At 38.4% G+C, this 25,148-nt stretch overlaps 1 protein-coding gene across 1 annotated transcript in view; it reads right to left on the bottom strand.

Moving 5' to 3' along the window:
• Nucleotides 1-12,158: 12,158 nt before the first annotated feature.
• Nucleotides 12,159-25,148, bottom strand: part of LOC124794830 (paraplegin) — an 87,054-nt gene continuing 74,064 nt past the window's right edge. The window contains exons 10-11 of the mRNA XM_047258495.1: nucleotides 22,916-23,227; nucleotides 12,159-12,540 (exon numbers count right to left, since the gene is read on the bottom strand). Of these exons, the coding sequence (XP_047114451.1) occupies nucleotides 12,328-12,540; nucleotides 22,916-23,227 (525 nt within the window). The 3' untranslated portion in view covers nucleotides 12,159-12,327. The remainder of the gene's footprint in view (nucleotides 12,541-22,915; nucleotides 23,228-25,148) is intronic.

The raw sequence follows: 25,148 nt of genomic DNA, 5'->3' as shown, positions 1-25,148 counted from the left end.
TTCATACCTGTTGGCAAGAGCTTACTGTATTCCGTATCGACTCCTGAACATTCCCTATCAGAATGACATTTTATATGACGATGAATGACAAACTCCTATACCGACCTGTTGTCCTTACACATCTCTTGGTATATCTGGCTAATTTAACCAACCTCAGTCTAAACGTAAGATTTATATTGTGTATTTGCTTTAGGATTCACTTACATGCATGTTAAGAGTATTTAAGCTACACAATTCAGTAGACTCATGGGTATGTCTACCTTCTTTAGTGGAACTTTTAACTGTTTTGTAGCATGTGTTGTTATAGATGTTTAAGTATCAGTTTTATTGTAATTCCAACTTCTTTCTCAAGCAATGCGTCTGGACTGTTTTTGAACATTTCTCAGTGGTATGGTTTCTTCACACTGCCAAGACTGTGCGACCACAACTGTTTGGACTGTCGATCTACATGTAATTTTATATCAGCGGGCAATTGTTGTCTGACACTGGAGCCAATTTTGAGCCCACCTCTGTTTATTCTAACTCACTTGCTGTGCCACTTGTGCTATTCTGTCCTTTCTCTTCTGCCGAACAAGAGTAAGAAGTTAATGCTGAATCCTTCCAGCAATACCAGTTTTCCTATCACATCTTTCCACTAATAACTGCTGCAGCATTGAGCTTCCCTTCTATCATAGTTCAATTAGCACAAGTTTTGCAACTCAATTGTGAGTATTTATGCCTCCTTCACTTTATGTTCTACAACAGTGGTCGTCAAACTGCAGCCCGAATAAAGTATTCATGTGGCCCGCGATTCTCAGCTGTATTTTATAACAATATGCATCTGACAACTAACAGCCAAATCCAAAACGTCAACAACATTAACAACTGTAGTTTTCCTGCTTAAAAAATACACAGCCAGGACAATTTTAAGATGTGCTTTCTTTTAATCGATGTTGATGAATTCGTCCATGAGCTAAGTAAAGTTGGCCACTTACCTCAGGGGTATAGGGGTCAAGTACTGTGGCCACTGCTATGTTACAGCGGGAAACTTACTGTTTTGTCTTCCCGTACTGATAACTCACGTGTGCGAGTGTCTCGTAGCGATCAGAGTCTACGGTATGAATTTTGAGACGGAAGTAACATGGATTTGTGAATGCACGTTAAGAGAGTGTCATCTTCAAATGTGATACTTGCTTGCAGCAAGGAACATTACATTAAGGATCTTATCATACAGTACAATGAGCAGAAGAAAACTGACATTCAAATCATATGTCATAGTGTCTCGTATTGAATAATGCTTTAAAACATAAGTACAGTTACTTTTATTAATCAATTAACCATCTGTTCACACAGACAACACAAGACTTACTTACGCAAAGCTGTGGTATGAGTCACTGAGGGTGCAACAATCTGAAATACAGGACAGTTGACATGAAGTGGTCTGAATGGTGCTGATTTTTAACAATCACAACACAGGGGCCAGCTGCCAATTTATCGCGCCCTTACCACAACTAGTCTACTGGACGCTTGCAACATACCAATTTGTATACCTTACCAATTAATAATAAGATTTGTATATATGCGGCCCAAGGTGTCGTCCCTCAATCTTAATACTGGCTCTTGAGCAAAAAGCTTTGACGACCACTGGTGTAGAACCTGGAGGTACTTCACTCCCTAGCCACACATTTATACCCAATACTGCCCCTTTTAAGACAGTACCTACTTATTTTATTTGTATGTTTGAATATTACTGTTGCTGTACCAAACTATATACTCTACATTACTTGCCTTACCTTATGATACATGGAACTGTCACTCTTCATTGCAAGTTATCCTGATTTACACCATGAGCTAATTATTAAAGATTTGATAGTAACAGAAAGAGCTATATATACGTATATGGATTTCAGGGGTGCACGTGTTTGCACGATCTTAGTCTCCATAGTAGTGTAACTCCAAGTTAAATATGGTTATAAGACGTAAATGGGTTTCAAGGGTTTCTGTACAATTTTCCATACACAATTAGAGAGCGGTTCAAAGAGTTTTGAAGTTTACATTTGATGTGAATTATTTCAATTAATATTAATTTGCCCATGTATTAGTAATGTGGGAAGCCAATAAGTATTTTTCTAACAGCTATCAAATAATGGGAAATCCAGGATAGAATAATGACAGCATTACAAAAAGATAGTTGCTACTCACCACATAGCGCAGATGCCGAGTCACAGATAGGCAAACAAAAAGACTGTCAAACAAAGCTTTCAGCAACAAGCCACCACTTCCTGCACTTTGCTGGATAAACTGGCTATATGTGACACCACAGCCAAGCAATAAGAGGAGTAAAAAGGGGGTTACATGGTGGTTGCAGACCATGCCTAGGGGGCAGATGACAGTTGAATCACTCTCTGAGATGCCAGCCTTAGACTGAGTAAACATCTTCCCCAGTCTCTGCTCTCCTCGACCGGCCACTGTCAATTTTGAATGTGAAAAACCTTCTCTTTTCTCTCCCTCTTCCTACATCTGTATTCAACTATCATTCAGACTGGCAGATACCATGAGTCCCACCTGAATGAGCCTTTATGTAACCCATAATTTCAGAATTAACCCATAATTTCAGAATACTTCATTTCACTCTTTATTTCGAAACCTACCAATCCAGTACCCTCCTCTTCCATCCTGGCCAAGCTCTCCTTCTTAAGCCTGTACAATAATATCCTGTGCCCACTGTGATAATGAAGAGGTTATTACAGTCAAATGCTTATGTAAAATACTACTGTTAGGTATTACTGGCAGGAGCTTCACACATATGGTAGCCTGCAACATATTCTGTCCCATCTTTAGGTAAGAAATATACATTTGGCAATTGAAAAAACTGATAACTTCAGATCAGTTCAACCAGCTTCACTGTTAAAATAAATGTGCTTGTTGTTGCTCTAGGCGAGATACATGGCACATATGAACATTGTGATGTGTACGTAGATCATTACTGACATTTTTGATGGCCGTTCTCAAGTTAATTAGTTTTGCATTTGAATATAAATAGAGGTTGTCAAAATACACATTGACGAGATGTCAGGTATGAGCAAAACCATTGTGTTGCATTACATAGAAAAATTTAGGGTTGTAAGTCTGGCAAATAAAAAGTTGAAGTCTATGTACCAAAGGCTTTGCTAACATCCATGATACACCTGTTAAAATGGGTGGCAAGTCGTGATGTTTTATGAAGCCTGAGAGAATTCATCACAAAGTACTCAGACTCCTTGTCATGGGCTACATATTTTAGATGACAAACTAACATGTAGCATGAATTTTTTGAAAGTATAGTCAGTAGTATGGCTAAGAAATAATCTTTTGCATGGGCACTTGCCACTATGAAATAATTGGTACAGTGTACCTTCGGTTGCAGTTCAGTGATGTTGCTGGAAGAGTGAAGCCGTGGTTCCATTCCTCGTCAGAGACAATGATCAGCAGCAGCCAGTATTTTCTCTATTTCCAGACCACACACACATCCTATAGGACATATAGTCTAACTCTCTCATCAGTTAATGCTTTGGTATGTGTAAGTTTAGTGTCCTTCATGGAACAACTGACTGTTCCTTATCTGCCTGCAGGCAGAACAATTTTACTGAACTGGACAGCATTTGTATATCCTATCTTAGTAGTGTCGGATTTAAAGAATGCTGCATATGCCTGAATTTAATAGCATTATAACTGTTGTACAGAAAATTTATGTTGCTTTCACTGGCAGCAATTATATATTTGTACACTGACCTAAGACTAGAAACACAGTTTTCAAACATGGTATCCTGCCTACCTTCAGGAGTTTGCAGCAGAGATAAACAGGGATTTTCTGTTAAAGTATTTGATCTTCACAAACATGTATTTGATCTGTTTGTCTTTTGAGTTGCTCTTATCGCAAACAACTTGCTACCTCTACTCTGAGTAATGGACATGCACTTTGACAAACTTTTCTACAGTGGTGAATGTCATTTTTAATTAACTTTGGATGAATGTTCACTTCTTACAGAAAAGAGATGGTTCATCAGGCTTTCCACAGAAGCTGGTAATGCACCTCATTTTGCATATCCCTGTCACACTTTATGCCTTCATAATAGACAGGGTGCAGGTATGAAACTTTCTGGCAGATTAAAACTGTGTGTCGGATTGAAACTCTAACTTGGGACCTTTACCCTATGTAAGCAAGTGCTCAGCCAACTGAGCTACCCAAGCACAACTCACAATCTGTCCTTACAGCTATACTTCCGCCAGAACCTCATCTCCTACCTTCCGAACTTCCTGTGAAACTTGCAGGAGGCAAAGGTCCACAGTTTGAGTCTTGATATGGTACACAGTATTAATCAGCCACAAAGCTTCATATCAGTTCACTCCTATGCAGAGAGAAAATTTCATTCAGGATTGAGGCAGCCCAGACCTACGAATCAATAAACAACACAGCTTTGGTCTAGATATTATTTAACACCGACTTTTTACGTGTGCAAAAATCATGCACTGTCTGAGCCCAGAGTGTTGCTATTGAGACACTCCAAGAATTTAAAGGAAATTGTTTTAGAGAGGCTATTTGTAGTGAACTGTATCCAGGAACTATTTTATCAGGGTTAGTTTGAAGTAGCATCATTTTGTGCATATAAATATACAATGAAGCGCCAAAGAAACTGGTATAGGCATGCATATTCAAACACAAAGATGTGTAAACAGACAAAATATGGTGCTGCACTTCGCAATGCATATATAAGACAACAAGTGCCTGGCAAAGTTGTTAGATGGGTTACTGCTGCTACAATGGCAGGTTATCAAGATTTAAGTGAGTTTGAACATGAGCAATAGGACACAGCACTGCCGAGGTAGCAATGAAGTGGGTATTATCCCATAAGACCATTCCACAAGTGTACTGTGAATATCAGGAACCCGGTAAAAATCAAATCTCCAACATCACTGTGGCCAAAACAAACTCCTGCAAGAATGGGAGCAATGATGACTGAAGAGAATCGTTCAACATGACAGAACTGCAACCGTTCCAAGAATTGCTGCAGATTTCAATGCTGGGCCATCAACAAGTGTCAGCATGCGAACCATTCACCAAAACATCATCGACTTGGATTTTCTGAACTGAAGGCCCACTTGTCTACCCTTGATGACTGCACGACATCAAGCTTTATACCTAATGTGGGCCCGTCAACACAGACATTGGAATGTTGATGACTGGAAACATGTTGCTTGGTTGGACAAGACTCGTTTCTAATTGTATCGAGCAGATGGACAAGTACGGGTACGGTGACCTCATGAATCCGTGGACCCTGCATGTCAGCAGGGGACTGTTCGACCTGGTAGAGGCTCTGTAATGGTGTGGGGCTTGTGTAGTTGGAGCGATACGGGACCCCTGATACGTCTACATACGACTCTGTCAGGTGACTCATACGTAAGCATCCTGTCTGATCACCTGCATCCATTCAGGACCAATGTGCATTCCAATGGACTTGGGAAATTCCAACAGGACAATGTGACACCCCACATGTTCAGAATTGCTACAGAGTGGTTCCAGGAACACTCTTCTGAGTTTAAATACTTCTGCTGGCCACCAAACTCCCAAGATAGGAACATTATTGAGCACATCTGGGATGCCTCGCAACATGCTGTTCAGAAGAGATCTCCATCCTCTCACACTCTTACAGATTTATGGACAGCCCTGTAGGATTCATAGTGTCACTTTCCTCCAGCACTACTTCAGACATTAGTTGAGTCCATGCCACATCATGTGGCAAGTCTGTGTGCTTGTGGTGTCAAAGAAAGCAACTGCAAAATAAAAAGTGCACAAACGTAATGATATGTCAGTGCACTTGATGCTCCATTGCTGTGCGAACTGTGGGTGGTTGAATGGTCTATATAAAATACACATCCTGTAATGGAATGTAATACTCAGTCATGGAACCCAGCAGCTTACAACAAAGAAAAACGTTCATTTGTCTGCTAGCTGAAGTTCAGTAATGGATATAATGTGGACATATTTAAGGTGGCTGTTTCAGGGAGCAAGTATTTTGAACTGTGGTTGCGTCAAATACTGGTAGAGATTAAGCCTGAAATACCTTGTTTACAACATTGTCGGCCTCAACACGTAATTGTGTGGCAGCCATTACCAAATGCTCTGTGTTGTGCGTTGTTCAACGTCAGAGTATTTTGAAAAGCATGAAGAAACTATCCCTGGTCTGTCATGGAGTTCACTTAGGAACCTCACAACACCAGAAAGATTTGGCGATCCCAGTGACCATGTGTCATTTCTGCTTTGGCAGAAATGCAGTACACACAATTAAACTGCAGCCCTTCAAGGGAGGGGTGGGATTTATTTCCTCACACTGCTGCTCTCCCCTCTGGGCACTGTAATTCTAGTTTGTTTACTATTGTATCCATCTGCAAGTCTATACTGTCCGCACTTGGCACTATAGCAACAACAAAACAAAACCTTTAAATGTATTTCAATTGTGCCAAAATTCTTCCCCTAATGTGCAAATAAAAGAGTTACTTGTGGTTCTGTTTCTACATTAAATACTTTGTCAATCCTACCTGTAGTGTTGTCAACTGTGGGCTGTGCAGCTGTGAATCTCCATGAAAAGTCAAAATTAATATTCTGCAGATTTTGTAATTATTAAATTGTGTGGGAAAACATCTTAAAACAGAGAAACACGCAGTGCACTGGTGGGAAAATGCTACTGCTTCTCAATGTAAACAATCATTTGTTGACAGAAATAGAACCAAAAGAAGAAAAGCAGCAAAGACAATTTTGGAAAAAAGCTGTTGAAGTTTCTGCAAAAAGCAAGCAATCCACTCAAAAACTTCCCCAATCACCAGACAGTTATTTCAAAGCATTGAAGCATTATCTTCAGGCACACAGCATTACAGTCTTTTAAATCTGTTTGTCTAATTACTTACAGAAAAAAAATGATAATTTCATCAGAAGTATTTGCAAATTGTGCCCAAAATAGATGCTACATATTCAGTCCCTTATCAATAACTATTGTACCTGTTTTACACGGCTGGCAGCTTTTGGCTGTTTTCAGGGGAAAAAAAAAAAAAAAAAAAAAAAAAAAAAAAAAAAAAAAAAAAAAAAAAAAAAAAAAAAAAAGACTGCAAACTTTATGTGGCCTATGTCTCAAACAGTTTAAGCACAAGCTTGAATGCATACATTTCACCCTAATCACAGATCATAAGGCACCCATGTTCAACTTCTATGAGAAGCAAGACCCCCACCACACAAGCTGCATCATTTGAACTTTATTACAGCTGTTCAAGACAAAGCTGAACATCGACTAGCTGACACATTTTCTTGCATTGATGTCACTGAGAAAGAACTTTACTTCATACCACATCCCACCACTAAGGAAGGAAACAACAAACTGAAGACATTCCTTGAAACATCATTAAAATTACAGCTGTGACAACTTCATCTTAAAATACCATGCTCAAATATAATGCTATATTGTGATACATTAGTGTCACAATTCTACCGACTGTTACAGCAGTTTTCTGCTGGCAAGCAATATTCCCTCTCCATAGCCCCTTTCATTCAGGAGTAAGGGTGACCATAAGGCTGGTGAAATTAGGCATTTGTTAGCCACAATACCAAGAAGGATTGCAAGACATTTTTCAGTGATTGCACTGTTTGCCAGTGCAAAAAAATAATTTGACATGTTATGGCACTGCTTGGTACTTTCATCTCATGAAATCAATGATTTGAGTGTGTCCATTTTGACATCACAAGATCTTTACCAATGGCAAAACAACATTAATACTTCCTGAGTGTCTGTCCATATAAGATGCAACATCAACAACTGTAGCCACAACCTTGCATGGGCAGATTGCCCTCTTCTGTTTACCTCTATATATCAAAGCCAATCAGGGCAAACAGTTCAAGTCAAACCTCTTTAAAGCACTCTTGACACTTCTTGAGGACAGCAATTTTCCTGCACAGGCTGTTTTATATTTGAAATAATAATTTTATTTCATGACTTAACTATTAGCTAATTGCTCTACTTGGGCATTACCAGCTAGCTCTACTCAGGAGGCCAAAATCAGCGAACAGCTAAATCATGAAATACAGGCATTATTTCAGAAACAAAACAACCTATATAGGAAAATGATTTTCCTCAAGAAATTCACAGCAGCTGTGAACCCTTACATACCAAATTTTATAACTGATTCTTAATTGTTTCGCATGAGCTGAATTCAAAACTGCCATTGTCATTCTGTTGCTAATGGTCTCAGGGAACGGCTCCATCACTAGTTAAAAACCTGATTCAGAAGTCATACCACAAAACACTGAAATGACAGCCCCCGTATTGTCCTAGTAGGGTTCTGAACAGATTTCAAACAAAATCTGAATTTGTCAGTGGTCAAATTAGGCTATGGTCAAAAACTGTGATTAACTGGAGAATGCTTCACTGACCCTTCAAACAATATCATTGAAGAATCAGACTTTGCACAACATCAATGCTTGCAGATAAGCAAGTTCCACCCAGCTGTTTCAAAAGAACATACTATCCTGTGACTATTCATTTTCTAAGACTTGTATTCTTGCAAACAGGTGTTTGCATGTGTGGTACCATTCAAAAACCTCTCTAACCACTGCACTATGGCCCATACACAGTACTGGCAACCCAGGACAGGACATCATTATTGACATCAATGGTTCTTCCATCACGATATTAAGTGATAGACTTAAGCCATCCATTACCCCAGCTGACACACATGCAGCCGTAGACATCTGCTAATACTGAGACATTCATTGCAGTTTATATTTACATGATGTAATTGATTAGTACGCTCTGTTAAATAAATACTATAATCACCAACATACTTCTATTGTCTTCTTGTCTATCCTGTTTATCATCCACATATCGCTTCAGTATGAGACACCATATCTGGCGCTTTTTCTAAATTTACAAGTGCTAAAAATGTCTTGCTGTAACCTATCTTTTAAGATAAGTTGTATGGTCAATACTGTTTTGTGTGTTCCTACATTTCCCTAGAACCCAAACTGATCTTCCCCCAGATCATCATCTTCCAGTCATTTCATCCTTGGTATTTCTCAACTGCGGCTTTCATTCCTTTCAACACCTACTTCCTTCAGCATTGGGATTATTACATTTTCTGTAAGTCTGAAAATATTTTGCCTGTTTTATTTATCATGCATAACAGGCAGAACAGTTTTGTTACTGTTGATTCCCCCAAGGATCTTAAGCCGTTAACGTCGGATAACGTTAATTCCCGTCATACCAATGTGTGACTAATAAGTGAAAGGGTAACTGTTTTCGAGCACTAGTGCTAGTTGGTGCAGATTCTACACGGAGCTACCAAAGATTATGACACGTGCTGTCATCTCCTGAGTGTTCTGGATACTGCTAGAGAAATATAATTTTTAATTTCTTTCTTTCATAAAGAACTTTATACAGGTATTAAGATGTTATATCTACTTTACGTATTTTGTTTTGATTTATGCGTTTCAGCATTACGTCAAATTCTTTTCACAGTATTGCATCACTTAGCTCTTTTCTCATTAAATGCATTTCCTTTATTTAGCCCTTCTATGCATTTCTACCACCTTTCAGTATTCTCTCATTTGGTAGTGTTGACTTGCCATCTGACCTCTTGACGTTATTTCAATTGCTTCTCTGTTCTCAAAAGCTTTCTTTCCTACAAGGTAGACTGTTCCAATACGCATGCATGCTTCTACAGCTTTGAATTTCCCTTCTAGCCATTTCTTTTTTACCATTTTGAACTTCTTGTGATATCGTTTTTTTGGGTGTATAAATTAGATTTTGTCTGTTTCATTTGCTACATTCATGTATTTTTTCCCCTTCATCAATCAAACTTAGTATTGAATACCTTCTGTGTTACCAAGGATTTCTGCTGGGCTTTGTTTTTTTTTCTTAAATTGTTTTCAGCTGCCTTCATTAATTCATCTCTGTTTCAAACAACTGAAAAAATGAGGGATAGAATAACAATGTGAAATGGGAACATTCAAAAAAAGACTGCTAGGTATTAGCAGCAAATGTAGACAAAACAGCATAAAACACACACACACACACACACACACACACACACACACACACACACAGTCTGTCATTTCAGGCAATAAGGCTCAATCTTCTACCATATTTAGCCGAGTATAATGACCCCCTCTTTTTAAGAGGCTCCTTGAGAAAACTCATTTTTAACATATTCTGACTGATCAAAATTACAAATTGTTACATGGTGTAAAGTATCTGCTAAAAAGTTAACATTATACCTATTCAAAACTTATCTCATTTGTTGATCTACATTTTCATAATAACAGGAGACATAAAATAAACAAAAAGAAATGGTTTACATTAATTTTCTGACCATTTTCTTTCCTGCCTTTTCTGTTTACTAATGCTGTTGTTTGCAGCATCACTATTTTTAATCATAATAATCACGCTAATAGCACACCTGTTAAACTTATATCTTTCTCATTTCTTCTGAATATGTTGCTATTTCCGAGGCTACTTTTAATGAGAGGACTTGACAGCACAGCTCTTTTTTTCCAAATATATATAGGACTTCGCTTCTATACTGACATGAGAATGTTGCAATGTCTCTTGCTTACAAACAATTCGCCTGCTTGCAGCTCTCGAACTGGCTGTGTAGAACCAGCTGACACACTGCTTTCATTTCTGTCATATGTAACTGCGAGTGTTGACAACATTGTAGTAAGAAACACATAAGTACACCACTGGTCCCTATTTAGACTTTTACCATCTCCTGCAGAAATGAACACTATTATTGGGTCTTTGTCCAGTTGTAAAATCAGTTCGATTATGACTACAAGTGGATTCACGTAAATTGCATTTAAACATGGCACATGTTCATAAAAAACCAAGGGACATGGTATAGATTCCCATGGTTGGCAACATGACAAAATTTGCTGCTCGCTAGCCACTCCCCTTCCCGTAATCATCGTAGCTCTCAGCCAAGCTGGTGTCACTTCCCCTTCCTAACTTTCCACAGTGCTGAGCTTGAGCAATTGAGAAAAACAGGCTGCAATATCTTCAAGTGTCTAGATCATATGTAACAACAGCAACTAATACATAAATAAAAGATCACAACTACGATTCACTCCCATTCTTGAACTTTCACTCACCCCATGATCTAGTGATATCTGTTGATACTATATCCACAATGGGTCTTGCCACTAAATTTATTCTCATGATAAAAATTACAGCCAGTTTAATATGATTTATTTCCTTTGTAAGACATTTCATTCTTGTTTCAAATGAATTTCATCATCATCTTCTAATGCTGATTAAAGGCTGGTAACATTTTTACCCGGTATCCTGACACGTAGAACAGTGACCGAATTTCTCGTCTGCAATCCACTTAGCAAATCATTAAAGTCTCTGATAACCAAATAAAATACTGGTCTGTGTTCTGAATAAAATAAGGTTTCTGGAATGTTATCTTCATTTAAAAAGCGGCATTAATGCTTGTATAGGGTACACCTATCCTCATACGTATGAGAACTTTTATTGCAAACCTATTCAAATACAACAAAAGTTTGTAGGATGATGAAATTTAATGCTATTTCCTCTTGTGTTTCACAAAAATGTCAAATTTTAATCAGAGTAATACACTGTTGTAGTGGCTAGTTCATAGTTTCTCGCATATCTCTTGCACAAGTGCTGTGAGTCAAATTTCATTTGATTGTTCAAGCATTGTCGATACTGCATCAAGTGCTTTGGTATATACGAAAAATTTCAAGCCTGCTGGAACGTACCATTTGTCAAGCTCTGCCCTTCTGAATTCTTTGAAATAAATCTGCTCGTCACCTCCAAAGCCAAAGCTTCACTTCTAAATGTAAGATGACTATCATAAATGTAAGACTACCCCAGTATATTCTATTAAACAACATAAAACTGTCAACCTCAGCAGCAGAATTTTACTCTGCGAATATAAGACGATCCTGTATTTTTTGAATGACGAATTTGGGAAATAAATTTGTCTTATAATCGGATAAATATGGTATGTTGATAATCTTGCACACATCTGACCATTGCCACCAAACTTTACTTAATTCCCACAATATCTAGCTTTTACCTATCAATTTCTCTTAACAAGATATTTAACTTCCTACAGATATTAAAAATCAACAATTTGACATGCCTTGATGTAGAACACCAAATTTGTTTTATTTTCTGATGACTTACTATTTTGCATGAACTACCAATATCAAATGATAAACAGCATATATGAACGAGACCTAAACTTAAATAATTATAATGTTTAACATAAATAATTTTATTAGTTTGGATGACAACTTCTTCAAATTCCTACAACTGATGATGCACTTGGTTCTTGACGGTCACTAGGAGACTCTGGTTGTTTTTGCGGCTTGTCCATACGAGCATCTTTACTGATTGACATTTCAAATTCCACTGGGCCAATGAGGCGTTTTTTCCCATGTGGCGGAGGTCCAATTAATTCCACTACATCATCATAGTTAAGTGTCTCCCTTTTAAGTAAAGCTTCAGCAAGCTGAAACAAATTCAAACAGCATATCAACTGAGAAATCTTGAAAAGTAAAAGAATTAAAAAGATAAATGATACAAAAATAATGAATTTAAAAAAGCAAGAAATGAAAGCTTTCGGAACTGATAGTAGGTTGGTGCACAAGTTTGTAGTGTTTTTGTTTTGCACGTTGATATTCTGGTTGCTAAGGGTGTACTTATTGATTGTCATTTTTTATTTGTCATTCATTGTTGCTATTTGGGATTACACACGGTCATTTGGAGATAGTGAATGGAGCTGTGGACAGTATAAAATGGAGTACCATGTGGAGAAATTGGAACACTTCCAACCTATTCTTCTGTTTGAGTTCAATAGAGAGGTGACAGCAGTGGAGGCAGCCTGAAACATTTGCACCCAACATGAGGATAATGCCAATGGACAAAGCATGACAAGAAAATGTTTTTCTCATTTTAAAGAGGATCGTTTTGACATTAGTGACTCCCCATGGTCAGGAAGACCTTTGGGTTTGAAGATCATTTAAATGCATTAATCCATTATGATCCACACCATTGTACTCGACAACTGGTAAATGTGCTGAACTGTATGAAATTTGCATCCAATGGCAAAGGTTCAAAAATTGGGTATATGGGAACCACATGCTCTAAGCCAAAATTGCAAAAATCAATGGATGGCCATATGTTCATTTCTGGTTGCTCATCGCCAATTGGTTCACGAACAACACATGCCGCTCCTATCCTGTATCGCTACTGGTGATGAGAACTGGTGGCTTTATGCTAACATAAATGTATGATCAAAAAGTAACAAGAATTTTTATTTTTCTCTACAAATCTCTATTTATTCACCAACATCAACTCTCCCCCTTTCAAAGTAATCCCTCTCAGATATAACACACTTGTGCCAGCACCTTTTCTTATTCTGGAAGCACTTCTGGATTCCACTTTTTGTTATGGTGTTCAGCTTCTTCAGAGATTCTGTTTTCATCTCATCAATGGTGGAAAAATAATATCCTTTTAGGGTTCTCTCCAGCATTGGGAATAGAAAGAAGTCACAGGAAGCTATTTCCATTGAATATGGTGACTGTGGCAACATAATGGTCATGGTTTTTTGCCAAAAAATCATGAACAAGCACTGATGTGCAGGTGGGAGCATTATCAAGATGAAATTTCCATGAGTGGTTCTGCCACAATTATGGTCATTTTCTTCGGATGGCTTAACACAAATGGTGCATAACTTTCAGGTAATGTTCCTTATTGAACATATGACCATAAAGTCTCTGTATGTCCATCTTTTTAGAAATGGTTGCTCAGTGCGGATGTTCGATAGAGAATGTCAAATTAAATACCTTTCAGTCATCAGTTTTCAACCTTATTTTATTTGGCAACCAGTTTCATGGTATTACTGCACTATCATCAGGCCCATGACTGACGTGATGGAAGAATCTACCTCGGTTGTGTTCAAAACAGGGGCCAGCAATACTGGTATTAGTAGATATTTGCTACAGTGATTACTTCTTCCATCACCTGCTGACCAAGCAGGAATGCCTTCCAAAACTGTGGACATCACATGAGTACAGATTGGGACTGCATGGAGGATGTGTGCAAGGGCTCCCCAGCAAAACATCTACAGAGTAGTCCAAATGCCCAGGAATGTTGATGGACGTCATCGTTCTGTTTCAGGATAATGCCCACCAACATGTTGCCAAGATTGTTTTAACTACATTGGGAAGCCCTTACATATCCTCCACACAGTCCCAACTCAATATTTTTGGAGATCTGATGAGAGATATTGATAGCCATCAATTGGCTTCAGACAAAGAGGTGCATTCCTGATTACAACTGTGGTTCTAATGGCAAACACAAACATTTATCCATGAAGGCATTGACCATCTTGCCTCACAAGGGGGATAAATGTCTTAACAGTTATGACAATTACTTTTGAAGTAATAAACAGTTTATTTACTTTTTTTCTGTCTGTCTTAGTTTCAAGTGACTGCTGCTTGCACACGTACAGGAGTGATTGAAAAATTACCTGAAATGGAACAAAGAATCATTTGGAAGAACGTCTACAGTGATATCCCACTTTAATAGATCAAATCTATTTTTACAGGCTTGTCAATTTCAAAATACCTACAGATGAGAAACCCCATAGCATCCACCTGCATATCATTTCCACTCATGCCAAATGTGGATTTGTTTGCAAAATAATCCACAGATTCAAATAATTCAATGCAGAAAACACTGTACTGGATGATGTTGTTGTGGTCTTCAGTTCAAAGACTGGTTTGATGCAGTTCTCCATGCTACTCTATCCTGTGCAAGCTTCTTCATCTCCGAGTAACTACTGCAACCTACATCCTTCTGAATCTGTTTAGTGTATTCATGCTTTGGTCTCCCTCTATGATTTTTACCCTCCGTGCTTCCCTCCAATACTAAATTGATGATCCCTCGATGCCTCAGAATGTGTCCTACAAACTGATCCCTTCTTCTAGTCAAATTGTGCCAAAAATTCCTCTTCTCCCCAATTTTCTTCAGTACCACCTCATTAGTTACATGATCTGCCCAACTAATCTTCAGCATTATTCTTCGGCACTACATTTCGGAAGCTCCTATTCTCTTCTTGTCTAAAATATTTATCATCCATGTTTCACTTCCATACATGGCTACACTCCATACAAATAGTTTCAGAAAATACTTCCTGACACTTAAATCTATACTCAACGCTAACAAATTTCTCTTCTTCAGAAACGGTTTCCTTGCCATTACCAGTCTACATTTTATATTCTCTCTACCTCAACCATCATTAGTTATTTTGCTCCACAAATAGCAGAACCCATCTAATACTTTAATTGTATTGTTTCCTAATCTAATTCCCTCAGGATCACCTGATTTTATTTGACTACATTCCATTGAAATTGAAGAAATGTATGATGAAATAAAAGAAATTATTCAGATAGTGAAGGGAGACGAAAATTTAATAGTCATGGGTGACTGGAATTCGGTAGTAGGAAAAGGGAGAGAAGGAAACATAGTAGGTGAATTTGGATTGGGGGTAAGAAATGAAAGAGGAAGCCACCTGGTAGAATTTTGTGCAGAGCATAACTTAATCATAGCTAACACTTGGTTCAAGAATCATGAAAGAAGGTTGTATACATGGAAGAACCCTGGAGATACTAAAAGGTTTCAGATAGTTTATATAATGGTAAGACAGAGATTTAGGAACCAAGTTTTAAATTGTAAGACATTTCCAGGGGCAGATGTGGACTCTGACAACAATCTATTGGTTATGAACTGTAGATTAAAACTGAAGAAACTGCAAAAAGGTGGGAATTTAAGGAGATGGGACCTGCATAAACTGAAAGAACCAGAGATTGTACAGAGTTTCAGGGAGAGCGTAAGGGAACAAATGGCAGGAATGGGGGAAAGAAATACAGTAGAAGAAGAATGGGTAGCTTTGAGGGATGAAGTAGTGAAGGCAGCAGAGGATGAAGTAGGTAAAAAGACGAGGGTTAGTAGAAATCCTTGGGTAACAGAAGAAATATTGAATTTAATTGATGAAAGGAGAAAATATAAAAATGCAGTAAATGAAGCAGGCAAAAAGGAATAGAAACGCCTCAAAAATGAGATCGACTGGAAGTGCAAAATGGCTAAGCAGGGATGGCTAGAGGATAAATGTAAGGATGTAGAGGCTTATCGCACTAGGGGTAAGATAGATACTGCCTACAGGAAAATTAAGGACACCTTTGGAGAAAAGAGAACCACTTGTATGAATATCAAGAGCTCAGATGGAAACCCAGTTCTAAGCAAAGAAGGGAAAGCAGAAATATAGGGAGCGAAAGGCTATTTACAATTTGTATAGAAACCAAATTGCAGTTATAAGAGTTGAGGGGCATGAAAGGGAAGCAGTGGTTGGGAAGGAAGTGAGGCAGGGTTGTAGCCTCTCCCCGATGTTATTTAATCTGTATATTGAGCAAGCAGTGAAGGAAACAAAAGAAAAATTTGGTGTAGCTATTAAAATCCATGGAGAAGAAATAAAAACTTTGAGGTTCTCCGATGACATTGTAATTCTGTCAGAGACAGCGAAGGACTTGGAAGAGCAGTTGAACGGAATGGATGGTGTCTTGAAGGGAGGATATAAGATGAACATCAACAAAAGCAAAACGAGGATAATGGAATGTAGTCGAGCTAAGTTAGGTGATGTTGAGGGTATTAGATTAGGAAATGAGAGACTTAAAGTAGTAAAGGAGTTTTGCTATTTGGGGAGCAAAATAACAGATGATGGTCGAAGTAGAGAGGATATAAAATGTAGACTGGTAATGGGAAGGAAAGAGTTTCTGAAGAAGAGAAATTTGTTAACATCGAGTATTGATTTAAGTGTTAGGAAGTCGTTTCTGAAAGTATTTGTATGGAGTGTAGCCATGTTTGGAAGTGAAACAGGGACGATAAATAGTTTAGACAAGAAGATAATAGAAGCTTTCGAAATGTGGTGCTACAGAAGAATGCTGAAGATTAGATGGGTAGATCACATAACTAATGAGGAGGTGTTGAATAGGATTGGGGAGAAGAGAAGTTTTTGGCACAACTCGACTAGAAGAAGGGATCGGTTGGTAGGACATGTTCTGAGGCATCAAGGGATCACCAATTTAGTATTGGAGGGCAGCATGGAGGGTAAAAATCGTAGAGGGAGACCAAGAGATGAATACACCAAGCAGATTCAGAAGGATGTAGGTTGCAGTAGGTACTGGGAGATGAAGAAGCTTGCACAGGATAGAGTAGCATGGAGAGCTGCATCAAACCAGTCTCAGGACTGAAGACCACAACAACAACAAACAACAACATTCCATTGTCCTTGTTTTGCTTTTGTTGATGTTCATCTTCCTTTCAAGACACTCTCCAGTCCGTTCAACTGCTCTTCCAGGTCCTTTGTTGTCTCTGACATAATTCCAATGTTGTTGGCAAACCTCAAAAGTTTTTATATTTTCTCTGTGGATTTTAATCCCTACTCCAAATTTTTCTTTTGTTTCCTTTACTGCTTGCTCAATATACAGATTGAACAGTATCGGACATAGCCTACAGCCCTGTCTCACTTCCTTCCCAACCACTGCTTCCCTTTCATGCCCCTCGACTGTGATAACTGCCATCTGGTTTCTGTACAAATTGTAAATAGCGTTTTGCTCCCTGTATCTGACCTGTGCCACCTTCAGAATTTGAAAGAGAGTATTCCAGTCAACTTTGCCAAAAGCTTCCTCTAAGTCTACAAATGCTAGAAATGTAGTTTGCCTTTCCTTAATCTATTTCTAAGACAAGTTGTAGGATCAGTATAGCCTCACGTCTTCCAACATTTCTATGGAAATCAAACTGATTTCCCCGAGGTCGCCTTCTACCAGGTTTTCCGTTCATCTGTAACGAATTCGTGTTAGTATTTTTCAGCTGTGACTTATTAAACGGATAGTTCGGTAATTTTCACACCTGTCAACACCTGCTTTCTTTGGGATTGGAACTATTATATTCTTCTTGAAGTCTGAGGGTATTTCGCTTGTCTTATAAATCTTGCTCACCAGGTGGTAGAGTTTTGTCAGGGCTGCCTCTCCCAAGGCTATCAGTAATTCTCATGGAATGTTGTCTACTCCCACGCTCTTGTTTCGACTTAGGTCTTCAGCACTCTGTTAAACTCGTCACCTAGTATCGTACCTCCCATTTCATCTTCATCTATGTCCTCTCCCATTTCGATAATATTGCCCTCAAGTAAATCACCCTTGTGTAGACCCCTCTATATACTCCTCCCACCTTTCTGCCTTCCTTTCTTTGCTTAGAACTGATTTTCCATCTGAGCTCTTGACATTCATACAAGTGGTTCTCTTTTCTCCAAAGGTTTCTTTACTTTTCCTGTAGGCAGTATCTATCTCACCCCTAGTGATATATGCCTCTACATCCTTACTTTGGTCCTGTAGCCATCCCTGGTTAGCCATTTTGCACTTCCTGTCGATCTCATTTTTGAGATGTTTGTATTCCTTTTTGCCCGCTTCATTTACTGCATTTTGTTCTTTTCTCCTTTTATCAATTAAATTCAGTATCTTTTCTGTGACCCAAAAATTTTTGCTGGCCACCTACTTGATCCTCTGCTACCTTCACTATTTTATCTCTCAAATCTACCCATTCTTCTTCTACTGAATTTCTTTTCCCTGTTCTTCTCAATCATTCCCTAATGCTCTCTCTGAAACACTCTACAAATTCTGGTTCTTTCAGTTTATTCAGGTCCCATCTCCTTAAGTTCCCACCTTTTTGCAGTTTCTTCAGTTTTAATCTACAGTTCATAACCAATAGATTGTGGTTAGAGTCCACATCTGTCCCAGGAAATGTCTTAAAATTTAAAACCTGGTTCTTAACTCTCTGTCCTAACATTATATATAATCTATCTGAAACCTCCCTGTGTCTCCAGGCCCCTTCCCCGTATACAACCTTCTTTCATGGTTAATGATTCTTAAACCAAGTGCTAGCTATGATTAAGTTATGCTTTGCGTAAAACTCTACCAGGAGGCTTCCTCTTCCATTCCTTACCCCCATTCCATATTCACCTACTATTTTTCCTTCTCTTCCTTTTCCTACTATTGAGTTCCAGTCCCCCATGACTATTAAATTTTCATCTCCCTTCATTATCTGAATAATTTCTTTTATCTCATCATACATTTCTTTGATCCCTTCATCATCTTGGAGCTAGTTGGCATATAAACTTGTACTAATGTGGTAGGTGTGGGCTTGGTGCCTATCCTGGCTACAATAATTTGTTCACTATGCTGTTTGTAGTAGCTTAACCACAATTCTATTTTTTAAATTCATTATTAAACCTACTCCTGCATTACTGTTATTTAATTTTGTATTTACAACCCTGTATTCACTTGCCCAAAAGTCTTATTCCTCCTGCCACCGAACTTCACTAATTCCCACTACAACTAACTTTAACCTATACATTTCCTTTCTTAAATTTTCTTAACCTAGGGATCTGCCATTCCACGCTCTGATCTGTACAATGCCAGTTTTCTTTCTCCTGATAACAGTGTCCTCTTGTGCAGTCCCCGCCCGGAGATCCGAATGGGGGACTATTTTACTTCCAGAAAATTTTACCCAAGAGGACACCATCATCATTTAACCACACAGTAAGGCAGCATGCCCTCAGAAAAAAATTGCGGCTGTAGTTTCCCCTTGCTTTCAGCCATTTGCAGTACCAGCACAGCAAGGCTGTTTTGGTAAATGTTAATGGGCCAGATCAGTCAATCATCCAGACTGTTGCCCCTGCAACTGCTGAAAAGGCTGCTGTCCCTCTTCAGGAACCACACGTTTGTCTGGCCTCTCAACAGATACCCCTCCATTGTGGTAGCACTTATGGAACGGCTATCTGTATCGCTGAGGCACGCAAGCCTCCCCACCAATGGCGAGATCCATGGTTCATGGGAAGATAACTGGATAACTTGTCAAATTTCTGTGTAAATCACTACAAAATGTAAAACAACACACTGTCCATAGCTATATTATGCCCTTGTAGGACATGACAGAGGGCAAGAGACAGATTCCATAATGCTATATTTCTGGAAAGTGCACACCGATAACAAAGGTATGAGCATACACACTAGATTCCCAGACATGTGACTGGCTCGAGGATTTCTTACATAATAGAACTCAGTACATTGTCCTCAACAGTGACTGTTTACCAGAGACAAATGTATCATCAGGAGTGCCCCCAGAAAAGCATGACAAGACCACTCTTATTCTCTATACGCATAAATGACAGGGTGAGCAGCAATCTGCAGGTGTTTGCTGCTGATGCTGTGGTGTATGGGAAAGCATCATCATTGAATGTCTAGGAGGATACAAGATGAGTTAAAAGAAAAAAATTCTAATTGGTGTGATGAATGTCACCTTGTTCTACATTTAAAAAAGAAAATTGTTGTAGGTTAACAGAGATTAATAGTAAAGAAAACCCCATTATGTTTGAATAAAGCATTAGTAGGATGCTGCTTCAGACAGTAATGTTGATTAAATACCTAGGCATAATATTGCAAAGTGATATGAAATGGAACAAGCATGTATGGATGGTAGTTGGGAACATGAATGGTTGGCTTCAGTTTACTGGGCGAATTTTAGGAAAGTATGGCTCAGCTGTATAGTAACATTAGTGCAACCCATTATCAATTACTGCTAGAGTGTTTGGGATCCCCACCACAGCGTTTTGAAAGGAGACATAGGAACATTTCAGAAGTATGTTGCTAGATTTGTTACTGGTAGAGTCCATAATCCCACCAGTGTTAGAGGGATGTTTGATGTCAAATGGGAATCCCTAGAGGGAAGACGATATTCTTTTCAAGGAACATTATTGAGAAAATTTATAGAGAACGCATTTGAAGCTGACTGTAGGTGATTCTACTGCCACCAATAAACATTTTGCATAAGGGCCTCACCGATACAAGAAGTTAGGAATTGTATGGAGATTTTTAGTGTTGTTTTCCCTTGTTCTATTTGCAAGTGGAAATGGAAAGAAAGTGACTAGTAGTAGTAGTAAAAAATAACCTCTGTTATGCACTATACAGTGGCCTGTTGAGTATGTATGTAAATGTAGCTGGTCAACAGGATTCTGTATTCCTGACGACTAAGTCTCTAAACTTCTGGCGCTCTTAGGGAACTAACTAGGACATTTGACACATGCAAATTAAGCCTGTAAATCTTAGTATGTTATTAGCAAGAATGGAAATTTCTGGATGGTACAAAACATAAAATGACAGGAAGGCAACCAGTTACATACAGCAGACTGACGTGTGGCACAGAACCGTGGTAGCTTGTGTTTGGTTGTCTGATGTGTGTACATGTGTACTTTCTCCCAGAAGAAGAGCCAGAGAGCTTGAAAGCTAGTGAAAACTGTTTTCTGCTGCATGTGCCACCTGTCATTCTCCTATAGGTGAGGAAGCTGTTATTAAGTTGTAAGTCCTCTTCCAGAATCAGTTTGAGATACCCCGTGTGTTATGCAATTTGTAAAGTTGGTCGAGATAAGCAGAATTTTGAGCAAATTTGATTAGTACAAAGTTCATTTTGCACACCTGTAGTGCAAACATCTTAGAGGATGTAAACCTTATCAGCCCCCCCCCCCCCCTCTCTCTCTCTCTCTCTCTCTCTCTCTCTCTCTCTCTCTGTGTGTGTGTGTGTGTGTGTGTGTGTGTGTGTGTGTGTGTGTGTGATTTTATATATATGTCTGCTTGTGTCTGTATATGTGTGTGTGTGTGTGTGTGTGTGTGTGTGTGTGTGTGTGTGTGTGCGCGTGCGCGAGTGTATAGCCGTCCTTTTTTCCCAATAAGGTAAGTCTTTCCGCTCCCGGGATTGGAATGACTCCTTACCCTCTCCCTTAAAACCCACTTCCTTTCGTCTTCCCCTCTCCTTCCCTCTTTCCTGATGAGGCAACAGTTTGTTGCGAAAGCTTGAATTTTGTGTTTGTTTGTGTGTCTATCGACCTGCCAGCGCTTTCGTTCGGTAAGTCACCTCATCTTTGTTTTTATATATAATTTTTCCCACGTGGAATGTTTCCTTCTATTATATATATATATATATCCTTTCGTCTTTCCCTCTCCCTCCCTCTTTCCTGATGAGGCAACAGTTTGTTGCGAAAGCTTGAATTTTGTGTGTATGTTTGTGTGTCTGTCGACCTGCCAGCACTTTCATTTGGTAAGTCACTACATCTTTGTTTATATATATATATTTTTCCTACGTGGAATGTTTCCCTGACTTACCAAACGAAAGCGCTGGCAGGACGATAGACACACAAACATACACACACAAACATACACAAAAAAAAAAAAAAAAAAAAAAAAAAAAAAAAAAAAAAAAAAAAAAAAAAATATATATATATATATATATATATATATATATATATAATAGAGGGAAACATTCCACGTGGGAGGCAACAGTTTGTTGCGAAAGCTTGAATTTTGTGTGTATGTTTGTGTTTGTTTGTGTGTCTATCGACCTGCCAGCGCTTTCGTTCGGTAAGTCACCACATCTTTGTTTATATATATATATATATATATATATATGTCCACTTTTAAAGTGATATAGTAATGTCCCTCTTAAAAATTCTCAAAAATATGAAAATAGTCCAACATATTTCCAATTACAAACAGATACAATAGTCAAAAATTAATTGAATTTCAGTTTATTTGTCTTTCCTGAATCCCCTGTATATTTACATTCAATATTTAAAAAATTCCATTTCACGTTTTAAGGACTAAGATTGGAATTAGTAAAGATTAATCTCTGAAGCATGAGACATGAGAAAGAGGCAATTGACATATGGATTCTCCATCAGAAATTATGTTGCAGTAATCACAAATAATTCCACAGCTCACCTGTTTCAGTTTGTCAGAATTCTCAAGCAGCAGCTGTTCTGTCCGGCTATAAGCACGAGCCACTAACTTATTCACTTCATCGTCAATTAGTGCAGCAAGTCTTTTACTATACGGCCGACGCCCAATTTCACGTGATTCATCCTCTGGGAAAGAAATGAGTCCTACTGTATTGCTCATGCCATATATTTTCACTTGTGCATACGCCATTTTCGTAACTTTTTGCAGGTCATTTTGAGCACCAGTAGTTATCTTGTTAAAAGTCAGAGATTCAGCAACACGGCCACCCAATGCCATGCACATCCGTTCAAATAGCTGAAACATAAAATTAACTTACACATGGTACTTGAATTTCTGCAACCCTAGAACTGTAACTAAATTTAAAGGAAGAGAAATGGGAAAACTATCAATGATTACAATCAACATATATGATTTTAAGACTAAATATAGAGTTACAATTTAATAAGAACTGAGCAAAATTTCCTTAAAAATGTTGCTCTATACAACTGACAGCAACACATATATGGCAGGTTCCAGTTTTTCAAGTATTCTTATTATACTGATGGTTGCCATTGCGACTAGTGTACTTTCCTGGCTCTTCGGAGCTTGTTTGTGAAAAAATCCACATTACGGTGAATATTAGGTTGTGTCACAGTGTAGGTTTGCTACTTTGAACTATTTTAATCAGTAAACAAAAGCAAAAATTATCAGTTTTAAGTTTAATTAGCATTTTATGAGCTCTTTACTGTGTGAGACTCTTCATTTGATTTAAGACTTAGCTAACAAACTCTGTAGCAAACAAATATGTAACACTGACTTTCTTAATAAAGCATTCTCTTGTATACTGATAAACGACAGTTTCAGACAGTTTTAATTACTGAGATTTATATATGGTCTCTTGCTGTTCTGAGTCAACTGAAGTTTTTTTAATAAGATATGTGTGAAATTAGGCCCTGAATTTCAAGATCCAATCACATCCTACCTCATACACTGAATTTAAATCCGATTACAACACCCAGAAAAGAGAAAAAAAAACTGTTACAGTATGCACTACCATTTTTGAGTGTCCTTCTATCCATAAATTCCAGTGTGGGTTTCTTGTGAAGCTGAAAGAGCATCACTTTACAATTCACAGAGACATTATCTACAGCCTCTCAGTATAGCATTAATGGAAATAAAAATAGATAAAATTTATTTTTATATGGAATTAATATTAATTAAACTTATATGAATAATCTGTATACAAATGGAAGTAGGAATTTTTAAAATTTAAAAATATGGGACATAAATATCATTGTGTCACCTCCTGCTGCATGGCAAACATCTATGGGGTAGCCAAACTCATCTCACAAGTAAAGAATTATCTCATGTGCTACTGATTTCACTACAGCAGTGATATGGTTTTGTAGGCTGGCCTGAACTGTTGGTAGGGATGGAACATAAGCTACAGCTTCCACGGCCCAACAGGGGGGAGGGGGGGGGGGGGGGAATCTTATGGTGTTAAAGCAGGAGATCTCGGCAGCCTGAATGTAAGAGCCAGGTCTGTTTTTCCCCAGTGACCTATTTATCTTTGAGGAAAAGATTGATTCTATAATGCTCGGACATCAAGGTGACAATGGAGAGGAGCTCCATTCTATGGAAAATGAAGTCTTCTACATCTACATCCATACTCCGCAAGCCTCCTGACGGTGTGTGGTGGAGGGTACCTTGAGTACCTCTATCAGTTCTCCCTTCTATTCCACTCTTGTATTGTTCATGGAAAGAAAGATGTCAGTATGCCTCTGTGTGGGCTCTAATTTCTCTGATTTTATCCTCATGGTCTCTTCGCGAGATATATGTAGGAGGTAGCAATATACTGCTTGACTCCTAGGTGAAGGTATGTTCTCGAAACTTTATCAAAAGCCCGTACCGAGCTACTGAGTGTCTCTCTTGCAGAGTCTTCCACTGGTGTTTATCTGTATCTCTGTAATGCTTTTGCGATTACTAAATGATCCTGTAATGAAGCGCGCTGCTCTCTGTTGGGTCTTCTCTATTTCTTCTATCAACCCTATCTGGTACAGATCCCACACCGGTGAGCAGTATTCAAGCAATGGGCGAACAGGTGTACTGTAACCTACTTCCTTTGTTTTCAGACTGCATTTCCTTAGGATTCTACCAATGAATCTCAGTCTGGCATCTGCTTTACTGACGATTAATTTTACATGGTCATTACATTTTAAATCACTCCTAATGCCTA

The sequence above is a fragment of the Schistocerca piceifrons genome, chromosome 4, assembly GCF_021461385.2.
Source record: "Schistocerca piceifrons isolate TAMUIC-IGC-003096 chromosome 4, iqSchPice1.1, whole genome shotgun sequence".
Classification (NCBI taxonomy): domain Eukaryota; kingdom Metazoa; phylum Arthropoda; class Insecta; order Orthoptera; family Acrididae; genus Schistocerca; species Schistocerca piceifrons.
This window is presented reverse-complemented; position numbering and strand designations above follow the sequence as displayed.